The 19,920-nt window shown below is 43.3% G+C and overlaps 1 protein-coding gene across 1 annotated transcript in view; it reads left to right on the top strand.

Moving 5' to 3' along the window:
* Positions 1 to 19,920, top strand: part of LOC146823048 (uncharacterized) — a 567,962-nt gene that overhangs the window by 522,398 nt on the left and 25,644 nt on the right. The window contains exons 24-29 of the mRNA XM_085606614.1: positions 1,344 to 1,388; positions 1,480 to 1,512; positions 8,020 to 8,166; positions 12,849 to 12,903; positions 15,295 to 15,483; positions 18,939 to 19,016. Of these exons, the coding sequence (XP_085462740.1) occupies positions 1,344 to 1,388; positions 1,480 to 1,512; positions 8,020 to 8,166; positions 12,849 to 12,903; positions 15,295 to 15,483; positions 18,939 to 19,016 (547 nt within the window). The remainder of the gene's footprint in view (positions 1 to 1,343; positions 1,389 to 1,479; positions 1,513 to 8,019; positions 8,167 to 12,848; positions 12,904 to 15,294; positions 15,484 to 18,938; positions 19,017 to 19,920) is intronic.

The following is a 19,920-nucleotide window of genomic DNA, read 5'->3' as shown; positions in this document are numbered from 1 at the left end:
TTTTGTTCCCTGCATCTGTACCCATGGATAGATGTGTTTGTGTTGGTACACGGGGAGTCGGCAGAAGTAATATTGCATGGGCAGGACTGCATCCTGAGAGCCCTGACTATCATATTGCTGTTATAATGCTTTAGTAATTTGCTACCTGTTGAGTCTGCAATTTCTGGATGGACTATCAGGAAGTCACAGTGCTTTGATGAGTTTTTTCTCAAGTGGAATAGCTATTATTATGACCTTCTCTTTGCTCTGTGCTGAGTGCATCTCAATTAGATCGGACGTTGCTTTATTGAAAAGTATGGTTTCAGAGTTTTTAACCCCTTGTGTGCCCCGCCCTTTCCCCGCCCTGTGCCGGGCGTTGAATTAGCGGGCGGGGTTCATGACGAGATAGTCTCGTCATGGGCACAGCGCAACCGCGGCCCATGACGAGACCATCTCGTCATGGGCACTCAAGGGGTTAAGTGCTTCATTGTTTTGAATTTAGTCTCAGGATGTACAGTTCTGTGAGTGGAGGGATATTTTCTTGTCTCTTGTCTGTAAAACTTTGGTTTTGTGAATTATTGTGTTAGATGTACACGTGTCCTGTTCCTTGTGTGTGAAATATTGCATGGCAAATTCCTGGAGTTGTAGCTTTTTCATTAGGAACAATGTGTCGTGTCATGTTTGCTAGGTTTGTATAATAGGGGAATTGTGTTTGTTGTGTTTTGTGTTCTCAATGTCATAATGTAGCGGGAGATGGGTTATATGCTGTTGCTAATGCATGGACAACTAGCTGATGCAAAGTGCTTCAGATGAAGTGGGGGTTGCTGAATATTATGTGCCTAGGAGCATGTTTTTATGAGCTGTGCAGAGAGCGTCAAATGGCTGGTGTAATACCTGTTTTATCTTTACTACTGGAGGTGTAGTCCATGGACACAAGTGTACTCACTTTGGTTTGGTTTTGTGAGGGGAAGGATGGGTAAGAAGGATCTTGTTGATTGATGGTAGACGTCTAGGTGAGTTGTCGGGTGATGTCTGACAGCAAGGACTTTATTATCAAGAAAATAGTTTGAGCTTTTCAAATCATACATACTGTTTTAGTAAAGAATGTAATGCCTGTTAACATACAAAAAAGTGAATGTATTCTGAAAATATTTTGGATAGTAATTTGAAAAACATTTTTAAAGTGGCTGTTACTTTCAGGCGCCACTTGCACAAAAAGAGAGTTTAGGCACACGTTTACAGTATGAGTGTCAGTGCTAGTATTAGGTCATCAAGCTACAGTGTTATGTACCTCCTCTGGAATTGTACATTTACAAACGATAAATGTATTCACATTTTAGAACATATTTTTCCATTTCTTTTAGGGTGAAAGGGGAGAAGTAGGAGTTCCTGGAAGCCCAGGACTGAGGGTAAAGATACCTTTATATCCCTGTTATCCAAATGATAGTTTTTAAGCTATGACAATTTAAATAACTCAAATAATTCAATTTTAATCTGCAGGGTGAATCAGGTGTTAAAGGGGCAAAAGGAGAGGTATGTTATTTCTACAGCATATATGTTTTACTTCAAACTGAATATCTACAATGTCAAGCATGAAGAGCTCTGTTTTCTTATAGGGATCTAAATCTATTGTCTTAGGCCCTTCCAATGACTATAGATATCTATCCCAAACCCACACCATCGGGACAGTGTTCTTTCCTGGCTTTATAGCTGGATTGATCTCTTTGGTTTGGGAGGAGAGCCTACTTATATACTGGTCATTAATCTCAGATAATTTGCAGCATTTAAGATTTCTGGCAATAGACGGATCTGCTTCTATTGTGTCTCTTAGAATTTAACTCCTATTTGCCTAATCTGTTTTTCATAAATTCAGAACACCCCCGTTTTCAGACTAATGGTCTTTGATTTAAATGTTATTTCTAACTTTCCACACAAAGACACCTTGCAGTTCTACTCTTCTTACGTTTTTCATAGCTAGGGTGAACGGCGCACCACCTCTATCTCTCTGTCTGAGAATTTTAGCTTTTTCCCTAATCTCTCCCTGTGCGGCACTGTTTTCTGCTAGGGCTAGCATGTGGCAATTTAACACGGCACCAGAGATCTTTTCATACTTTTCTTATTAGCCACAAATTGAATAATCCTTCCCTTCAGTGAGCCCCTTGCAACTGTCTTAGACTACAGATATTGTATATTACAACTGACGTTTTCCTTAAATCCAAGGGCTTTCAGCACTGGATTGTATTGGCATGATCGGCATTGATCTGAAATTCTTAATATGAGTGAATTGCAGTGCTGGTGAATGTAAATCCCTGTTTACATTTCCATAACCAACACCAAAAATCCCCCATCCACAGTTTCTACCCCTTGTTCAGCCTGGACAAATTATATCTCACATCTCTATAAAGAAAATATAACTACTGAAATGAATCAACCTGCTTTTCATACCGTAACGAACATCCTAGAAAAGGTCTTTCCTCTGTCACAAGATATGGTGATTGCAAAAATAAAAAATATCTTCATTTATATGCCCCAATAGAATTCTGGTATAGTAATAAAAAAGGACCCTGAGACATGGGGAAGTTCTTAACTCCTCTTTTTAAGTACTGCTTTTTAACTTGTCAAGTTCCAAATTCCTGGAAAGGAAGCATCATAATTCCTCCACATAAGAAAGACTCACGTTCCCTATCTGGCAATTTCTGGCAAATTGCTCTACTTGGTGCAGCAAGGAAAATCTCTGCGGGTTGCATCTCAGAACGACTGCAGGATTGAGTTTTTTCCAAAAGGATAATTGCATGGGAACAAGCATTCCGTTACAGACAATATTGTGATCACACAAACTCTAATTGACATGTAAGTAGTTGGAAAGTCACAAATTCTGTATACTGGATTTATAGACTCTTCCTCAGCCTTCAATATAGTAGACAGGCCTACTCTTGGGAAAAAAACTTCTGGGCTGGGAGTTCCACCAAATTTACTGAGAGTGATAATAGCACTCCACTCCTCAACATGGTGTAGAGTGCTGATGTGCAGGAAAAAAGGGCTCAACCGCAGTGGTTAATTTATAAAAAACAGAAGTGCTGGTCCTCTTGTCAGAAGACAGCTTCTACCAGCCTCCTGTCTCCTGTTAGAACCAACAAACCCTAAAACTGGGGATGGGATGTGGCGTAATGGCCAGAGTTGCCGGCCTTGGAGCTGGGGAACTAGGTTTGAGCCTCAGCATTGGCTAAAAATCCTGTGATTCTGGGCAAATCACTTAATCTCTCTGTGTCCACCAAAAATGAATGCATCCTTTTTTTTTGTTTTTTTTTTTTTTGAAAAACCTTTATTGACATTTTGATCATTGACAAGTATGGGCCTACAACCCCCCAGGGCCGGCCGCTAAGCAATCAGAGCAATAAGGTCAAATATAAGCACATGCGGCACCTCGGTAGCAAAATCTTCATACTAAGATAGTTCGGCCTAGGAGCCGCGCAGGTAGGACACCAGGAGAAAAGGGGTTTTTCATTTTATAATGAAACAAAACAGTAGGATCAGGTGCCGAACAATTTCCCAACAGCGATAAAGGGCAGGCCGCATAATAAACGTTAGCAATAAACAGCAATCTATCGAATCCATGGCGCAAACACAGGAAAGGATGGGGAAGAATATCAAAAACAGTTGCGCCTGCAGGCCCCCATACCTAACGCCCCGAAAACCCCAGGAAACTGTGGCACACACGGAGAGACAACGGTTCACAGCAAAAGAGGCGTACCACGCTGATCCCAGAAAAGAAGAAACAAGAAGAAACGGAGAAGAAAAAGGAGGCCATGGAAAAAGAGAGGAAGACTGAGAAAGAAAAGAGTCCCCCCCCAACCCCCCACCCTGCACCTCTGCAAATGAGTATGGCCCCTCCCCCCAGCAGTGTGCCTGTCGCCCTGGAACTAGACCCGAAGTATAGAAGAAACAGGGAAAAAGGAATAAGAAAGAACCCCACCAGGCGGGGGGGTGGAGAAAATATAATAAACTGGAGGAGGGCCTTCAGAACATACCCCCGGCTTCTCCCTCCCGCACAGTAAGGTATCCCAACAGCAAACAATAAGTAGCACCAAATCGACCATAACAAAAGGGGGAATGGGGAGCATTGCGCACCGAATATGCTAGTAACTATGTCCTGGGAGTACACAACCGTGAGTCCGCCCGTCTACCAGATGACCACCCCGAGGGATCAGCCTCATCCCTGACCACTCCTGGCGATGCTGCCCATGCCTACCCCTCGACCCAGCGCCATGTCCGACGTTCCAAGGTGAAGGGATGTCCCAAAACAACCGGGAAGCGACGCACACAGGTGGGGTGGAGGTCTCAGAACGCCAACACAGTCCGCCTCTCGGAGTGACATCTTTCCCAGTGCTGCCCCAGGATCTGCACTGCACACAAGGTCCGGGAAGGCTGAATCATCCAACGTAGACAGACATTGCTGGTAAAGTCCCCGGGTCACCGGAGGTCGTGCACGGGACGAGGCCACCACCTTCCACTCGGAACCACTACCTCCGGAACAGACCAAACCCTCAGTCAGCCGATCATACGGTAGCATACTGTCCGGAGTGTCCGGCTGTGCACTAATCGCAGGGATGGCCGCGACATTATCCTCCTGTGTGCAGTGTAGGAAGTCCCTGTGTAACTGTGGACCAGCATACCGCCATTGTCCCAACGCTGATGCCACACCGTCGATCTTACTCCCCAAGACCTCGATGCCACGAGCCAAGGAGAAATGAAGGGCACCAAGGGCCTCAAGGAGGTCGCCGTACCCCCGCACTGCTCCCCGCGGTCGCTCTGCCACACTCCCAAAAGTCACACACTCCCAATCCTGCTGCGACCCGGTGGACAGGATAGTAGGCTGCATCGCAACAAGATGGCCGCCGGGGGAGGCCCGACTCGTATGGGGGCCGGGACCCAGGGACAAGCACCTCGGGGTCCACGTCGCTGGAGACAGGGGTCCGGGGGCAGGCACAAAGTCAGCCGTTGCGTGGACTCGGGCAACAGTCGTCTCCACCAAGGACCAGCAGCCGCGAAAATCCGGGTGCAATCTGCAAGGATCAGGGCGAGCTAGGGGCGGTGTCCGGGCAGCTCACCGTCAAAGGCAGGGGCAAACACCGAAGAGTCTGAGAACTGCACCCCCGGGCATGCCCTCGATCCACTACGCTTTAGCAACGGGAGCGGCCGCGGCGAGATGCAGGCCGGGGGCAGCACCGCTCCGGCGGACCGACTCCACCCAGTCACCACAGGCCGTTGTTGTTAAACTGCCACCCGGCCAAGGCGTCCACTCGAGGTCCCGGCTCCGGGGCTGCACGGGCCGCAAAGTTCATCCGCAGATTTCTCAGGCGGTACAGTAGCCAGAAACCCCGGAGTCACACGATCGGTTGCCACTCTCCTTCACAAACACGATCCCATGGCGCAAGCTGAGGATCTAGTACAGGATATCCGTGCGGGATGCGGAGGTTCACGGAGCCGGGAATCTACGCTGCCGTCTCGGTCGCCATCTTGGCTCCTCCCCAATGAATGCATCCTTAACTGGTTCTCAAGCACAGTTGTTGATGATTAAATGTCGGTGCTGAGCACCGGAAACCATCGGCTCAAATTAAGCATTGCTCACCCCTAAAATCTGTCCTGGGAATGGAAGAAAACAGGGATGTTTCCTGGCTCCTTTTCCCTTCTCTGTTTACTTACATGATCTACCAGCCCAATTCTTGGATATAAAAACCTCCCCCCACACTGTGCTGCCAATGATCTTCATGTACTGATGTACATTGACAACGTGGTTTTATTTGATTTAAATCCACTTGGATTGCAACTAAATTTGAGTACCTTGAACAGTTATGGTTGGCAGAATGTCTTAAATATGATTATATTTAAAACAACATTTCTAGTTTTTAAGGGAAGAAAATCATGTTGTCCCTATTCCTGGAAGGTCGGAGGAAACAATGTTGAAATAGTAAAAGCATACACTTTACCTTGGAAGGGTGTTTTCTCAAAATTTGATTAGCAAACTGCACCTTCCCATTTAGGTAGTAGGGCTCTAGCACAGGTTAGTGTTTTAAATAAATGTTATATAGCCTCCAGCAGGAGACAGTTACATTTTTGTTTTGAGAGATTTTAAAAGTCAAGTTTCCTCCCATGCTCACTTACGCATTAGAACATATCTCTATTGAGAAATGGTCTTCTCTACACCAGTACGAAGGGAAGGCCCAGTGTAAAATCACAACTGTTAGCTAAGCAATTACAGTGCAGGCATTACATCTAAAATTAGCATTAATTAGTTTGTCACATTTGCTATGGCTAGCATTGTACGTTGAGCCTACCGTTTGCTACATATTTTGGAAGGTACACTCTGAAATCTGTTAAAACAAGAGTATTTTGTAACTTCTAGTTCGAATTCACATTTACTAGAAATTTTAGGTTTGTCCTGGAAAATTTTAATTGTAAGTTAGAATACCTTCATGCATGTCCTCCTGGGCAATCTAAGCATTTTTTTTTTTTTAAACGCAGTCCAAAGATTTGGTTTTATGGGGGATAGTAACTATTGTATGTCATTGAAGTTATTTTTCTCTTTATCAAATAAGATCAACTTTATGTGTCCTCAACAGTATCTTTCCTTTTCATGTGATCATGGAGCTAGGCGGTCATCTTAGCACTCAAGTTAGGCATACTACTTCTGAAAGCTTATAAAAGCCACAGGACTACATCAAAAGATGAGACCGGTCTCTGTAACCTGCGTAAAGGTGGGATCTAAGACATAAATCAGGTTTTATTAATTTATTCGTCGATTGCACAACCTCACAGTCACTATTTACAGTGAACAAAGTGGGACGTTTTGATTAATCTAATTCTTTTTCCACTAGAATAGCGTGTCTGTCATAATGTTTAAATTTTTTTTTACTTGTTTCTGAAACTTTTTTGACTGTATTGATGTTCTTATTAGGCGGTGTATTTATCTGCTATATTACACTAAGGCTCCGATTCCGATCCGGGTCGGAAATCTCTCCGACTGAGCCGGATCCGGAGTGTTTTCCAACCGAGCCGGAGTCCTGCAGTCCGACCGAGCGAGTACGATGCGGCCGTATGCTGCCGGACTCGGTTCGGTCGGACTCCCATAGAAGTCAATGAGAGCCGGTCGTACGACGCGTACATGGGCTCCCATTGACTGAATGGGTACGTCTCGCACAAGGGCGCCCCCTACAGTGGGTACGTGTCGTGCCATCCGAAACGTATATGCCTGTGTTGGGGGGACCCTTGGGTCTCCCACTGTGTCCGAGTCGTAGGGCTGCGGGAGACAGGGGGTCCGACGCGGACCCCCAAAGGCAACTTCCCGGACGTTTTGCGAGCCGGACACTCCGGCTCGCACCGGCTGGCTGGCGCGTGCATCGTACTGGCTCGGTCGTAAATCGCATTCATTGCACGCCACGGTTGGCTTACGACCGAGACGTACGGAGCGGTTCAGACCCGGAAACGACTCGGTCAGTGAATTTCACATAGCTCGCATCGTACTTGCTCGCTGTACAGCTGTACGAGTGGGGCGGAAAACACGCGTACGGCTCGTAGTTTTTCCGGCCGGATCGCGTTCGGTGCCCTTCCGACCCGGATCGGAATCAGCCCCTAATTGTTGATCTCAGTAGAGGTCTTAATCAAGTAAATGAAATGAATGAATGAACGATCATAACCAACACCAGAGACATGCTGGCACTGTCAACAAATCTACAGATTAGCAATTCTGACAATAGAGGTAAACTTGTCAAAATTGGGTTACAAGATGAAAAATGTGATCACATAAATAGCAAATTGAGCCACCGATGTGTTCTGGCGTTTGTGTTATTAAGTAAATCAAAGGTGAGAACTTGTTAGCAAGAAGTGAAAAGTGACCTCATAGTCAGATTTGCAGCCATATCCATTCTTATCAATATGAAGGCAATCATTTGCCATTGAGATTTTTATTTTACCGATTCTGAACACGAAAAGCGCATTTTAGTGAATTTAATCTTCTATTCTCAACTATGTATTATATTACAGAAAGGTGATTCTGGCGACACAGGAAAAACAGGAGCAGAGGGAAAAAAAGGAGAAACTGGTTTCATCGGCCCTCCAGGGCCGCGCGGTTTTGTAGGAGGAGAAGGACCACAAGGAAGACCGGGGCTTCCGGGATTCCCAGGAAAACCTGTATGTATTATTGAGTTTAACTAACAGTTTACTGTGAAATGTAAGCATGCATTGTCAACAATTCTAGAAGACAGTCCGTTTTATTAGCTGCTGCTTACTACGGATCAAAACACATTGGGCCTTATTTTTAAATCTTTTAGAACACAACGACACCTGGGGCCATATTACAGACGCAGCACATTTTCTTGGTTAGCTTAAGCTGCACCTTTCAAAAGGTGCACCCATGGCTAACCAGGAAATGTGCTGCATTACAGTGAACGCACTTCCCCACGGCAGCTGCAAATTCATGCTGCCCTGGAGGCTGCTCATTCAGGTGAAAAATGGAGCAGCTGCTTTGAAGCCGCTCCGTGTTTCACTGTGCATGTGGCAACCCTCCTGCACTTTGAAGGGGGATTAGAGATCTCCTTGCAGGCGGGTGCAGTGAGTGACTTCACCAACCTGCACAGGGATGTCTAGGGGAGGGGGTCATTAGGACCAGGGTGGTGCACTGTAAGGGCGCCTCCTGACAGCTTCTTTGCCTCTGTGCCTGCATCTATAATACTTTTTAAACAAAGAAGACTCGGGTCCTTGCACTATCTGGACTGGACCACTGTAATACTGTATAACATCTGAGATGTCCAGATAGATTTTTTTGACAAATTAATGATCAAACGAGACCTTAGACATTCAATTCAAAGGCCCGAGTGCTTTATTTCCCTCTTCTTTAGGAGTTTTTTTAAAACAAGCTTAAGCCATTATTTTCATGTCATCTTGTCAGGCAACACTTTTTTTGTAAAATAAAATTTTCATACTTACAAAAAAATAGTAATTATAAAGGGTGTTGTCCTTGCGGGGAAAGAAAAGGGATGGAAAATATTCCCTCGTGGCACACCCTGTAGGTCTTATCACTTAAGCTGGAGTCAACGCGTTTCGAACCCCTTCGTGCTGGAGGGTTCTCCTCAGGACTTGGACTTGGTCTAGAGCATTGTTTTGACAGAGTGCCAAGCAATTGAATTTCAGTAGCAAAATATTCTATTAGGCGTTGTCACTCCGTCCGTTGCAGGGTACCAGAATGTGTTGGAGGTACACAAGTTTCTGTTAATATTTTGTCTCTTCTATTTGAAGCAATCCAACATGACACTGCTCGCGGGTCTCTGCTCCGACTCAACACCCATTAAAATGTCTATACCTTAAGCATCAGACACGGGCAGGTCAGTAGGCAAAAGCCTTTGTCAACGAACTTTTAGTGTCCGCCCAGTGCATATTAGAAATAAGGACTGGTCATTTAGAATTTATTTCACATTTTACGATTATTTCACTTGTTCACTGTTATGTTTGATGTGTTTTGCATTCTATTGTGTTGCATTACAAACTGTTTATGTATGATTTTTTTGTAACTATGAAAAGGTTATTTTACAAAAAATGTGTTGCTCGACAAAATGACATGAAAATAATGGCTTAATCTTGTTTTAAAAAAAACTAAAGAAGAGTAATATAAAACACTCAGGCCTTTAAATTGAATGTCTAAGGTCTTGTTTGATCATTAATTTGTCAAAATAAGTCTATCTGGACAAGATGGATCTGTAATACGGCGCAGACGCAAAGGCAAAGGGATTCTCTCATTTGCATGTGGCCATACCCCCATGCAAATGAGGGAAGGCCCTCTGATGATAGCGCTGGCACTTTATGTGCGCCAGCACTATCTGTATTACAATAGAGGACGCCCAAGCGTCTTCAGCCCCTTCTGTGATACCAAAGTGGCCCTGGGGGCGAGCAAAGCAGGTGAAAATGCCCAATGCGCCCCCGGGGCACTCCGGTGATAAACCCCCTGATTCCAAAAATAAGTGATCCATATTCACATATTCGATATAATGTAATTTTTGTGGGTGTAGATTGCACATCCAGCCATCATTTTTATTGGTGCTATTTATGAGTGTAATATTAACTCTGTATTAATGTAATTGTTTGTTGTAGCTGTGCAAACCTGTTGTCTCGGTCTCTGTCTTGTGTAAGACAGATCTCTCTGGTCCTCAAGGTTTTCTTACCACATTTAAAAGACAATGAAGGGGAGTGAAGTTCACGTCCTCGCAAACAATTCAACTGCAATGTTTCACGTGAACATGAAGGGTGGAGTAGGCTCCATACAGCCGGGTAGAGACAACAGAACTGTGGGACTGGATAATAGACTGTGGAACTAGTCTGCAGCTCTTCTGGCAAGGAATGACAATAGAACTGTAGTTTTCTAAGCAGTCTGTTATTTTCCCCTCATGGCTGAAAGTTGACACAAGAGATTGTTACATTAGTGGGGAACTTCAAGCGTATACCATTTTGGCCCAAAGGCAAGCATCTCGTCATGCTTGTCAACCCATTCTACTTATGAAGAGAACGATTTAAAATATTTGATATCACAAGGCACATGTGACTCTCATTGCCCTGTTCTGGGCTAGATGTTTTTGGCACCCAGATCTATGACAAATCATTTGCATTCCTCCTAATCCTCCCATTAAGCCCCCATTCCGAGCTGCCTGGAGCGGTCCTTCTCAGGGAATACCACTTCACCTAACTCTGATCTGAAATGATCAGGTCCAGAAACATGTGACCCAGATTTACCAGGTGAGGATTTGCACCTGGTAAGTCCAGGACCAGCAAAGCACTGCCATCTTAATGCATGGGCAAGCTGGGCAGTTGCCCGGGGCCCCCACGAGCATATGGGCCCCATGCAGACCAGAATTTAACACAAATTGTCCGTTAAACATTTTTATTCCTCTGAGTGGTTGTGTAGGCAGGGCCCAGTGCACTGCTTTGTCCGAGGACCTATAATGCTGTTAAGACAGCCCTGCAGCAAAGCTGTGGTGGAGAGAGTGGCAAAGGCTGCAGGCAGAGGTACAACACAGCCCCATTGTGCCTTTTCCTCTTAAGCAATGAGTGCCACACTTTATCGACAATATCAAGGGCACACTATGTGCTGTTTCTAACCATTCATTCTCTAAAGAATCTTCTGCAATGTCAGTTACAGTGATGTGGTGAGTATCACACAATTTTGCTTTGTAGAATAATCATCCTTTCAACATATACCCAAGCTACATAGGGGTATATTATCAAGAAACGGTGTTACAATTATCGCCGCTTTATCGGCAGAAAACTGCCGCTAAAGCGGCGATAAGGGTCTTGATAATATGCCGCAGAGAATTCCCATAGAAGCCCATATTCTGGTGTCAACATGGTCTTCTATTGGAATTCTCTGCGGCATATTATCAAGCCCATTATCGCCGCTTTAGCGGCAGTTTTCTGCCGATAAAGCGGCGATAATTGTAACACCGTGCTTGATAATATGCCCCAGAGTACTTAAAGTTTTAAAATAAACAGAGAAAAGCGACTGGGGTGCCAGCCACAAGCTAATTTTCCATGTGCCAGGACAGAGAGGGTTGCCATCATGCAGTTTCTATAGGAAACAATGTGCCCCCCTTGCCAGCTAACATCACATCAACACCATGCCTGCAGACAGTAATTAATATGAGCTGGTGGTTGTAGGTGTGGCACACTGGCACTCATTTTGGGGGACCAGCACTTATTCTTTCTCATCAGATTTTGACTCCGAACAAGAGGGGGAAAACCACCCAAGGGAGAAAGAAGAAGAAGAGAAAGAGGGAAAAAGAACCTAACAAAGGGAGAAAACAACAACCTGAAAAATGTGAGATAAAAGAGCAGGGAGAGTCTGGTGGTGAATTAAATGAGACATGAGGAGGAATCAAAACTATGGAGGATTGGTATTTGTGACACCATCTTTCTGTAGCACTGGCTGTGGGCTTCTGAGCAAAACATTTGGTCTGGTACTTATCTTTTACAAAAAATAAGAACCTGGTGCCCTCTGCATTTTCAGTGCTGCTGTAGCATGGTGGTTCACTTAGACATTGAATCTACGGGGAGCCAATGGTGGAGGGTGTTCTGCAGCTTGAAGATGGCCCTATCATTCTTTAGAGAGGAAAACACTGTGGCCAACCCCCAGTAGTGTCAGGGTAGCCACCTGCTGAAGTCTAAGTGACCTCGTAATAAGTTCAGTGAGCTATTCAGCCAGCTACAGTCTGGCCCAAGTACTAATGGGCCAATTGAATTCTATTTAGGCATGTTGCCCTTTTTCACCTAAAATAAGCACTACCTTACCAAGCAGCCAATGTCCTCATCAACTGCATTACATGGCTCAGGGTTCCGAGGGGTGTGTATTTTATTCCTGTCCCAAACTCCTCTGCTCTTGTTGTCTCTTCATCATAAGGATACACTTTAGATCTAAGAGAACAACAGTAGTGTTCTCCCATCCTTTTCTGACAATGCCTATGTATAGCAGTTTTTCATTACGATCATTAAATTGACTAACTTTTTACCTGTAAAAGTTATACAGGAATGTTTTGTTACAAATGTCAAGTTAGGCGAAAAGGGATGAGTTTGCCTTCAAATGATGGCCCATGGTTAGGAATGAGCCAGACTATATTTAATAAAAACCTGATTTTTTAAGAATCTTCCTCAGGTTACTCAAATTTCCATCAACACCTTGGTGGGTAAACAAATGCTTGTTCTAGCTTGTAAGAAATCTATCAACTTTTTTCCTGCAGTACCAACAAATACACAATGTTCTGCTTTGGTGTACTAATATGGTAATTGATGGAATGTGGGAGGCGCTTTATCTGTATTTGTTTTTTTCCATTTAGGGAAAATCATTAACAGAAGACCACATTATAAAGCTGTGCACCAACATTCTGCAGAGTAAGTGCACTCATATGCATGTTATTGAACACCTCTCTTTTCCTGGATCACTTATCTCTGTTCCTTTCAACATGCCTCTTTACTTGTTCTTCTTTGTCATTCTCTTTCATTCTATCCCCATGGGAGCAACGTCAAGACTGATTTGCATATGGCTTGGTCCAAACTGGGTTGGGGTGGTGAGCACAAAAACAATGGATTTAAGCCCAAATCGCTGTACTGGGGGTGAGTGTTTGACATTGTTCAGCATTCCATCCTTCATCTGCTCTTTTTGCATTTGTCACCCCAAGTGGGATGGGGCTGCCCAGACGTGGACCCCATGCTTGCCGTCCTACTGGATTCAAGCTATCCTGGCTGATGAGGGGTGATATCCTGAAACCGGTCCTAGGATGCTTGTTTCTGGTCCAGGGAGGACCTGGCTTGGCAGTTCTGGATGGACTGTTCCGATTGGGGATAAGGGTCAAGACTGATTTGCATATGGCTAGGCCCAAACTGGGGTGGCGTTGTGAGTAAAAACAATGGAGTTAGTCCCAGATCTCTGTACTGGGGTTGAATGTTTGACATTATTCAGCTTTCCATCCATCAATTGTTCTTTTTTCATTGTGCAGACAGCCCTGGTCATTGTTTAGCGATCTGAGATACAGTTGGAGTTTGTTCCAGAGATCAGTCACCTGCAAACTGAAAGACTGACCTTGGCATCTCTGATTTTTGGATTCTTAGTCTCTGTAACAAGGGAGCACTCAGAGAGCCTTACACTGAAGCAGAGTCAGGCTTTCGATCCTACAATCCAGAAGACAGGATTGATACATTTTCTTTCTGTTTGAGCTGTTCATATTGGCTTGAACTGAGGTATCCAATAGGAGGCAGTAGTGCCAAATTTTGTAAGGTGTGCTCACTGTTGCCTGAGAGAAGACTTTTCTAATTGTCTTAGAACTGTTCACTGTCAGCAAGATCAGGCCTATCTATTCGTATGTTGTGCCTGGACAGCTGGCTTGCTTGGCTTTTGATTCTGTACATCATGGGACTCGTGTGTCGCTAGAGGTGTTGAGGCGGGGCAACTGTGGGACACTTTTACTTCCAGCACGGGCAACTGCAGGAGACCATGGCAAGAGCCAAAATAGCTAATTGCAGCTCCCGTCAGCTGTATCAAAGTGGTATTAACATGCAACACAGTATTAACATGCAAATATACCACAGAAAAGAAACTTTGCTGTGGTTTTTTTTTTAATGTTGCCACCTGTTTGAGGGGTCTTTGTAGAGACACGGGCCATGTCAGAAATGCACTGCTGATTCTCTCTTATGATGTTGTATTGTATTGTAACATTTCTATTGTGCTTTCCTACCTCTTGTCAAAGTCACAAATAGCATCCTGGTATCTCCCAAACAGTACAGAGTACTTTTATAGTAGTTACGTTGAACTTTAATCATACACTTATACATTCATTTATTACATAAAAGGTGCAACCATGCATGCCTTAACAACGTGGTGTGAACTGCAACCACGTCTTTATCATGCATGCCTTTACTTCGAATTCTGTTGTAAAGGGAGGCTTGCTAAAGGGATATGCATGGCAAATTGAATATCCCAGCCCACCTGCCCTGCGCCCTAACACCCGATACCCCAGCCCTGTAATCCTCCCTGCCCCAGCCCTTAAAACTACCATGACCCCTCACACTAAGCCCTAAAACTTGGTCCCTGCCCCAAAAACTACCCTGAACACCCCTGCCCAAACCCTAAAACCCTGCCCCCCACCAAAAAACAAACCTGACCTCCCCGCCCTGAGCCCTAAAATCCTGCACAAAAATTACCCCACCCTAACTAACTGCCCTGAGTCCTAAAACAGACCCACCCTTAAAAATACCCCACCCTGAGTACTAAAACCGACCCCGTGCTGCACTTAAAACTACCCCTTTCCCTCCCCCCACCCAGAGGCCTAAAACCCTGCCCCCTGCCAAAACTACATTCTGCAGCACACATGAAAAGAGGAAAATGGCTCTGAGGATTGTTTTTGTGCAGGAAGGTGTCCTTCCTGCACAAAAAAAATCCTGTCTGCAACACAGGTACCCTTGCACCACAGCACAAAGGTGCCTGTGTTGGTGCTAGCAGCAGTTTACGTGCCAACGCAAGGAAAGGTCAGAAATACGGCGTATAACGTTAACTACGGCTCATTCATGGCCTTTCCCTTTCATGCAGCGCAGCACAACAAGGTGGCTTGCTGCGCTGCACTGTGCTACGTAAATGTTTAATAAGCCTGGCTCCATGAGTTTTTTCCATTCATCAAGATGGGCGTGGATGGGTGGATATGAACATTACAAAATTCATTCAAACATAAGACTGATAGGCTAGGCTGAAGGGATGGAGTCGGAATACATCTATCATGTTTCTTTTTGCAGACCAGCTGCCATCCTTTCTTCAGAACCTCAAGGCCGGCTGCCAGTCATGTGAAGGAAAACAAGGCTTGCCTGGCACTCCAGGTGACCGAGGACTGCCAGGCGACAGAGGACTGCCAGGTTACCCAGGAAGACCAGGGAGGCAGGGATATTCTGGCCTACAGGGGATTCAGGGAGCACAGGGGCTCACAGGTAACGTCATATTTGCATTATGTTTTTAATTTAGGGTTGTGTGTTCCACAGCATGTCTTATTTCTGCCTCCTCAGAACATTTTGAATGAGTTGAAACAAAGAAGTCAAGGAGCGGTGCACAGTCTGAGGGCACTTTTGAGCCAGGAGTCGATTCCATTTGCAGAACATGACATAGACAATGCCCACATTTAATTCAGATTTACTGAGACAATCTTTTAAATTACCTAAACATTTTGAGGAAATTGCATGAAAACAATAGAGGTTCGTTCTGTATATATTTTCTTGAGTTCATTACCTGAATAAATCACTTTCCAATGTTCACAAATTATGTCTTGTTTTATTTTTTTTATTTCAAAGAAAAGTAGAAATACTGATATCCTTTGAGTACCTTCATTTTAACCTTAAGTAATTTGTCTCTTTGAAAACCAACTACTCAGAGAGGCGAGGGAATGTGGCCTAATGGCTATAGCGGTTGACCTCGAGCCTGGGGAACGGGGTTTGAGTCTCAGCAGGGACGCTCAACATCCTGTGATTCTGGGCAGATCACTTAATCTCCTCATGCCTCACAAGATGAATTTACCCATCTGTAATGCAACTGGTGCTCATGTAAAGGGCTCTCATAGCTTCGGGCAGGGGTTTAAGAGGGATGAAAAAACTGGGGGTCACTCAAAGAGGAGTGGCCGATGTCATTAAGGGCGTGGCTTAAAAAACCTAAGCTAAACTTCTGTGCTTAGCATAGTGTGCTGCCCGACTGGTATTTTGCTGTTTCTGTCATTGCATCCAGGTATATATTACAAAAAGTAACATTTCACATACAACAAGCCAGGACTATTGGCTTTGTTAATGCTTGTTAGTTGCATAAGAGAATTAAGCAACAACTATGGCTCCGTGTTATACAATATTAAACATGCTTCCGTTCTTAAATGATGATACTGTTAAAGAACTATAACAAGTCTCTTTCAAGTTACATTAATGGCAGTGAAGCGTGTTACTGCTGCAGAATTAAATAAAAATTCACACTGATGGGGAAAACAAAAATGGAGAGCCCGATAGAGACCCGTCTCGGCACCTGCTTTTAAGAACTGCTGGTGCTGAGCCACTTAAAGCCCTGGCTTCGGTTCGAGTTTGTGCTTTATAAAAACAACAAGAAAACTCTCTGGGTTGTTATATTCAAACTCTCTTATGAGTGTCATGTATGCAAAATCCCTTTGCCTAGTTCCATTTAGTTTGTTCATAATAATTAGGGCGAGAAGCAATAATTGTAATCATTATTGCCTGGGTAAAAAAGCAGATTATCGCACAAAGGTTTAGAATGGCAGCTGTAGTGTTGCTATTATCTTTAGCGCAAAGGTATAATAATAATCTTCCCCCTGACTAAAATCACTTTCATATTCAAATAAACCGCATTTTCTTCACTGACTGATGAAGTACATTTAAGTCTTTGGAAAACCCCATTCAATGCCATGATGTTTCTTTCAAGAGACAGCCAAGTATGTTTGTCTATCAGGAAGATATCAATATATTGTTTAAAAAAAATGGACTAACTTTTACTTTCATTCATTGTTCGGCAAGACTTATAGAACTTCAAAATGATGCATGAATAAATTAGCATATGCTGGGTCAGAACCCATAGTGTCCATGTTATTTGCATCAAAATATTCTCCCTCCCTGTAAAAACATTGTACTGCAAAATATTATGCACCAAGACCTTAAGCAAAAGTGTAATTCATGCCATTTAACAAATGTCAAAGGATATCCATGTCTAAAGCGTCTAATATTCCATTGCGCTCTGTTAATATGTACGATGAAACCTTATCTAGTTGGCAAACTTTGCAAGAAGCGCTGTGGCGCAAATGAGAATCCCTTGCCTCCCTTTCTGTCGATCAGAGTGAGAATACGTAGACTAGAGCAAGCCGAGATCCAAAGGGTTAGGGGAGGGATACACAAGTGGTACTTGCCTGCTTCGGATCTTCAGGAAGAGAACGGCAGGGCCAGAAGGATCGGGGAGACTTGACATTGAGCACACAATCAAAAAGCATAAATATCTCATCAATTAAGACAAACCAATGCAAACAATACAGGTACACAAGGAAAAATTCTTACTAAATTCTGTGATGGATGGTGCTCTAATGAGCTCAATAGTGACGTGGATATAGGCACCAAACTATAGGACTCCACGGGACCTGTAACAGTAAGTTGTTAGAGTATAAAGCAGTCAAGGTAACAGTCCTGCCTAAACCCACTACACAAGAGAACCAAATAAAAGCCAAAGAAGAAGGGTGCAGGTGAAAAACTCTCAAAAAGGGAAGCCACACAAATATCAAAATGGTGTCTGGCAGCTGCTGCATGCTAACCTGGTGATTAGGAATCCCACTTCATAACAAGCCACATAAGTTGTGAATCTAACCTGGAAGTGAATACATTTTGGAGGGTAGTTGTCTAGTTCTCCTTCCAATTTTCTACCAACTTATCCAACAGTTCTTCTAGGCAAACTTAAACCCTCTCAATTTCACCTGTGCAGATGTTCTTATGACTTGTAGTCCTAGTTATTTTAGCTTTTTCCCGGATTCAGAATTGCCCATGTGTCTGCAGACTGTTTTTGAGGAATTAATCCTCTTTGTTTCTTAATCCTGACACTAGTGTACACAACATTGCTTTTTCTATAACCAATTTCGTAGTCTATCGAAAATCCATTGTGTCTCTCAATAAAGTAAACATAGCATTACACATAGGTAGAATTGGCACATTGCAATGGTTGTAGAAACGTATCCATATGCATACTGATTGCTGGAAACAAAGAATCAATACTTGAGATAATGGGTACACAAGTCTAATCTGAAATTCATATGTGCATTTTCGACAGCATATAAATAATGGTTCTTAGTTCACTGATTGGTAAAACGTACCGCAGGTCTAATATAGTTTAGCACCTTTGATCGGGGAAGGCTTTTATCTCTGGCATAGTACATATGCTCTTTTACTTCAACTGTTAAATAGTTTCTTTCCTCAACAACATGAGCCATTATATAATGCGTTTAAACATTCTTTCACAGTCCTTCAAAGAATCTTTCTAGCTTTCACATAAAATAGGGGTGGGGACTTCGGAAAGGCATGTAGTAAATAATGTTGACCTTTACAAAGGGACATAAAGAATGCAGGCTTTTCTCAAAGTAAAAGCTATTGCTGTATTTAGATATATCTACAAGTTTTTCTAGGCCCAAGAAGGCAGAAGAAAATGATGTTTTTGCTCCTTCCTTTGATGTCCTTTATTGATCAACATTCTTCCTTTCAGCAGCACAAGCAACAGATTTATGAAATCACTGATATTGCATATTATCACAGTTGTAGCAGTGGCCATCTCTAATTTCACCAAACAGGGCAATCAAGTGGCATGACCACAGTTGCCTATGTGGACCAACAGTTTATATAATTACACACACTTTTTTTATATACAGGTGAAAAAGGAATGAAAGGTGACAGAGGTGTCAAAGGAGAACGACAAATAGGACCTCCCGGACCTCCGGGCCCAACTGGTAAGATGACAAAAGTATTTTTGCTTTAGATGTCATGATGAATATTCCTTTTATAGTTATCTTAAAATAGAGTTCAGTGTCTTGGTGCTAAGCATAGTAGCAAACCTGAGTGTAAGCACTGTTATAGTTAAAGGACCTCAGCACATGCAAATGCGCACACTCACACACACCCATTTGGACAAAACCTAAATGCTGTTTCCACTGCCATGGCATAAATATTTTTATTTTCACATCATTTTCGAATGTCTGGTTCTCCATATTTTATATCCGTTTGCTCCTATGTTGATCAATTAAGCAAGCCGGTTGAGCTCTTTTCTGAAACTGAGATGTAAAGATTCCGTTGTCGTGAAACTAAATTAGAATTCATTTAGTATGAAACCCCACAAAGCATGGATCCATATTGGAACACTTATTCAATTGATTAGGGTTCGTTTTGTACCATTCATAGATGAGGTAAATGTTTTTTAAAAATGTATTTTGCTTCAATACTTCTCTTGAGCATTTATCTGTGGGAAACATGTATTAGAATACTGCTGTAATTCATTTCAGGAGAATACTCTTGTCAGGTGACTGGTGCATAATGTGCTGTGAATTTAAACAGAGCAATGGCATATATAAATACATTTCTTCAAGCGTGTTTTCTCTAATGCATCTGTTCCATCTAGATTAGCTAATAATGATCACAATTGATTCAAATGATAATCATTCATATGCCTTAACGTGTTACAATTAGTTATTCTCTTTATGCATTACTACAATGACCCTTATAGCTCACCTCCAGCTCAAATAGTATTCACAAGTACATTCACATATTATATATCACTGTATTAATGGCAATCAACCACAATTTCTTCTCCTTAAGAAAATTACTCTTCCTTACTCAGTTCCAGGGATGTGGTTTCTG

The sequence above is a fragment of the Triturus cristatus genome, chromosome 5_2, assembly GCF_964204655.1.
Source record: "Triturus cristatus chromosome 5_2, aTriCri1.1, whole genome shotgun sequence".
Classification (NCBI taxonomy): domain Eukaryota; kingdom Metazoa; phylum Chordata; class Amphibia; order Caudata; family Salamandridae; genus Triturus; species Triturus cristatus.
The sequence above is the reverse complement of the archived record's forward strand: the minus strand, read 5'-3'. Positions and strand labels throughout refer to the sequence as shown.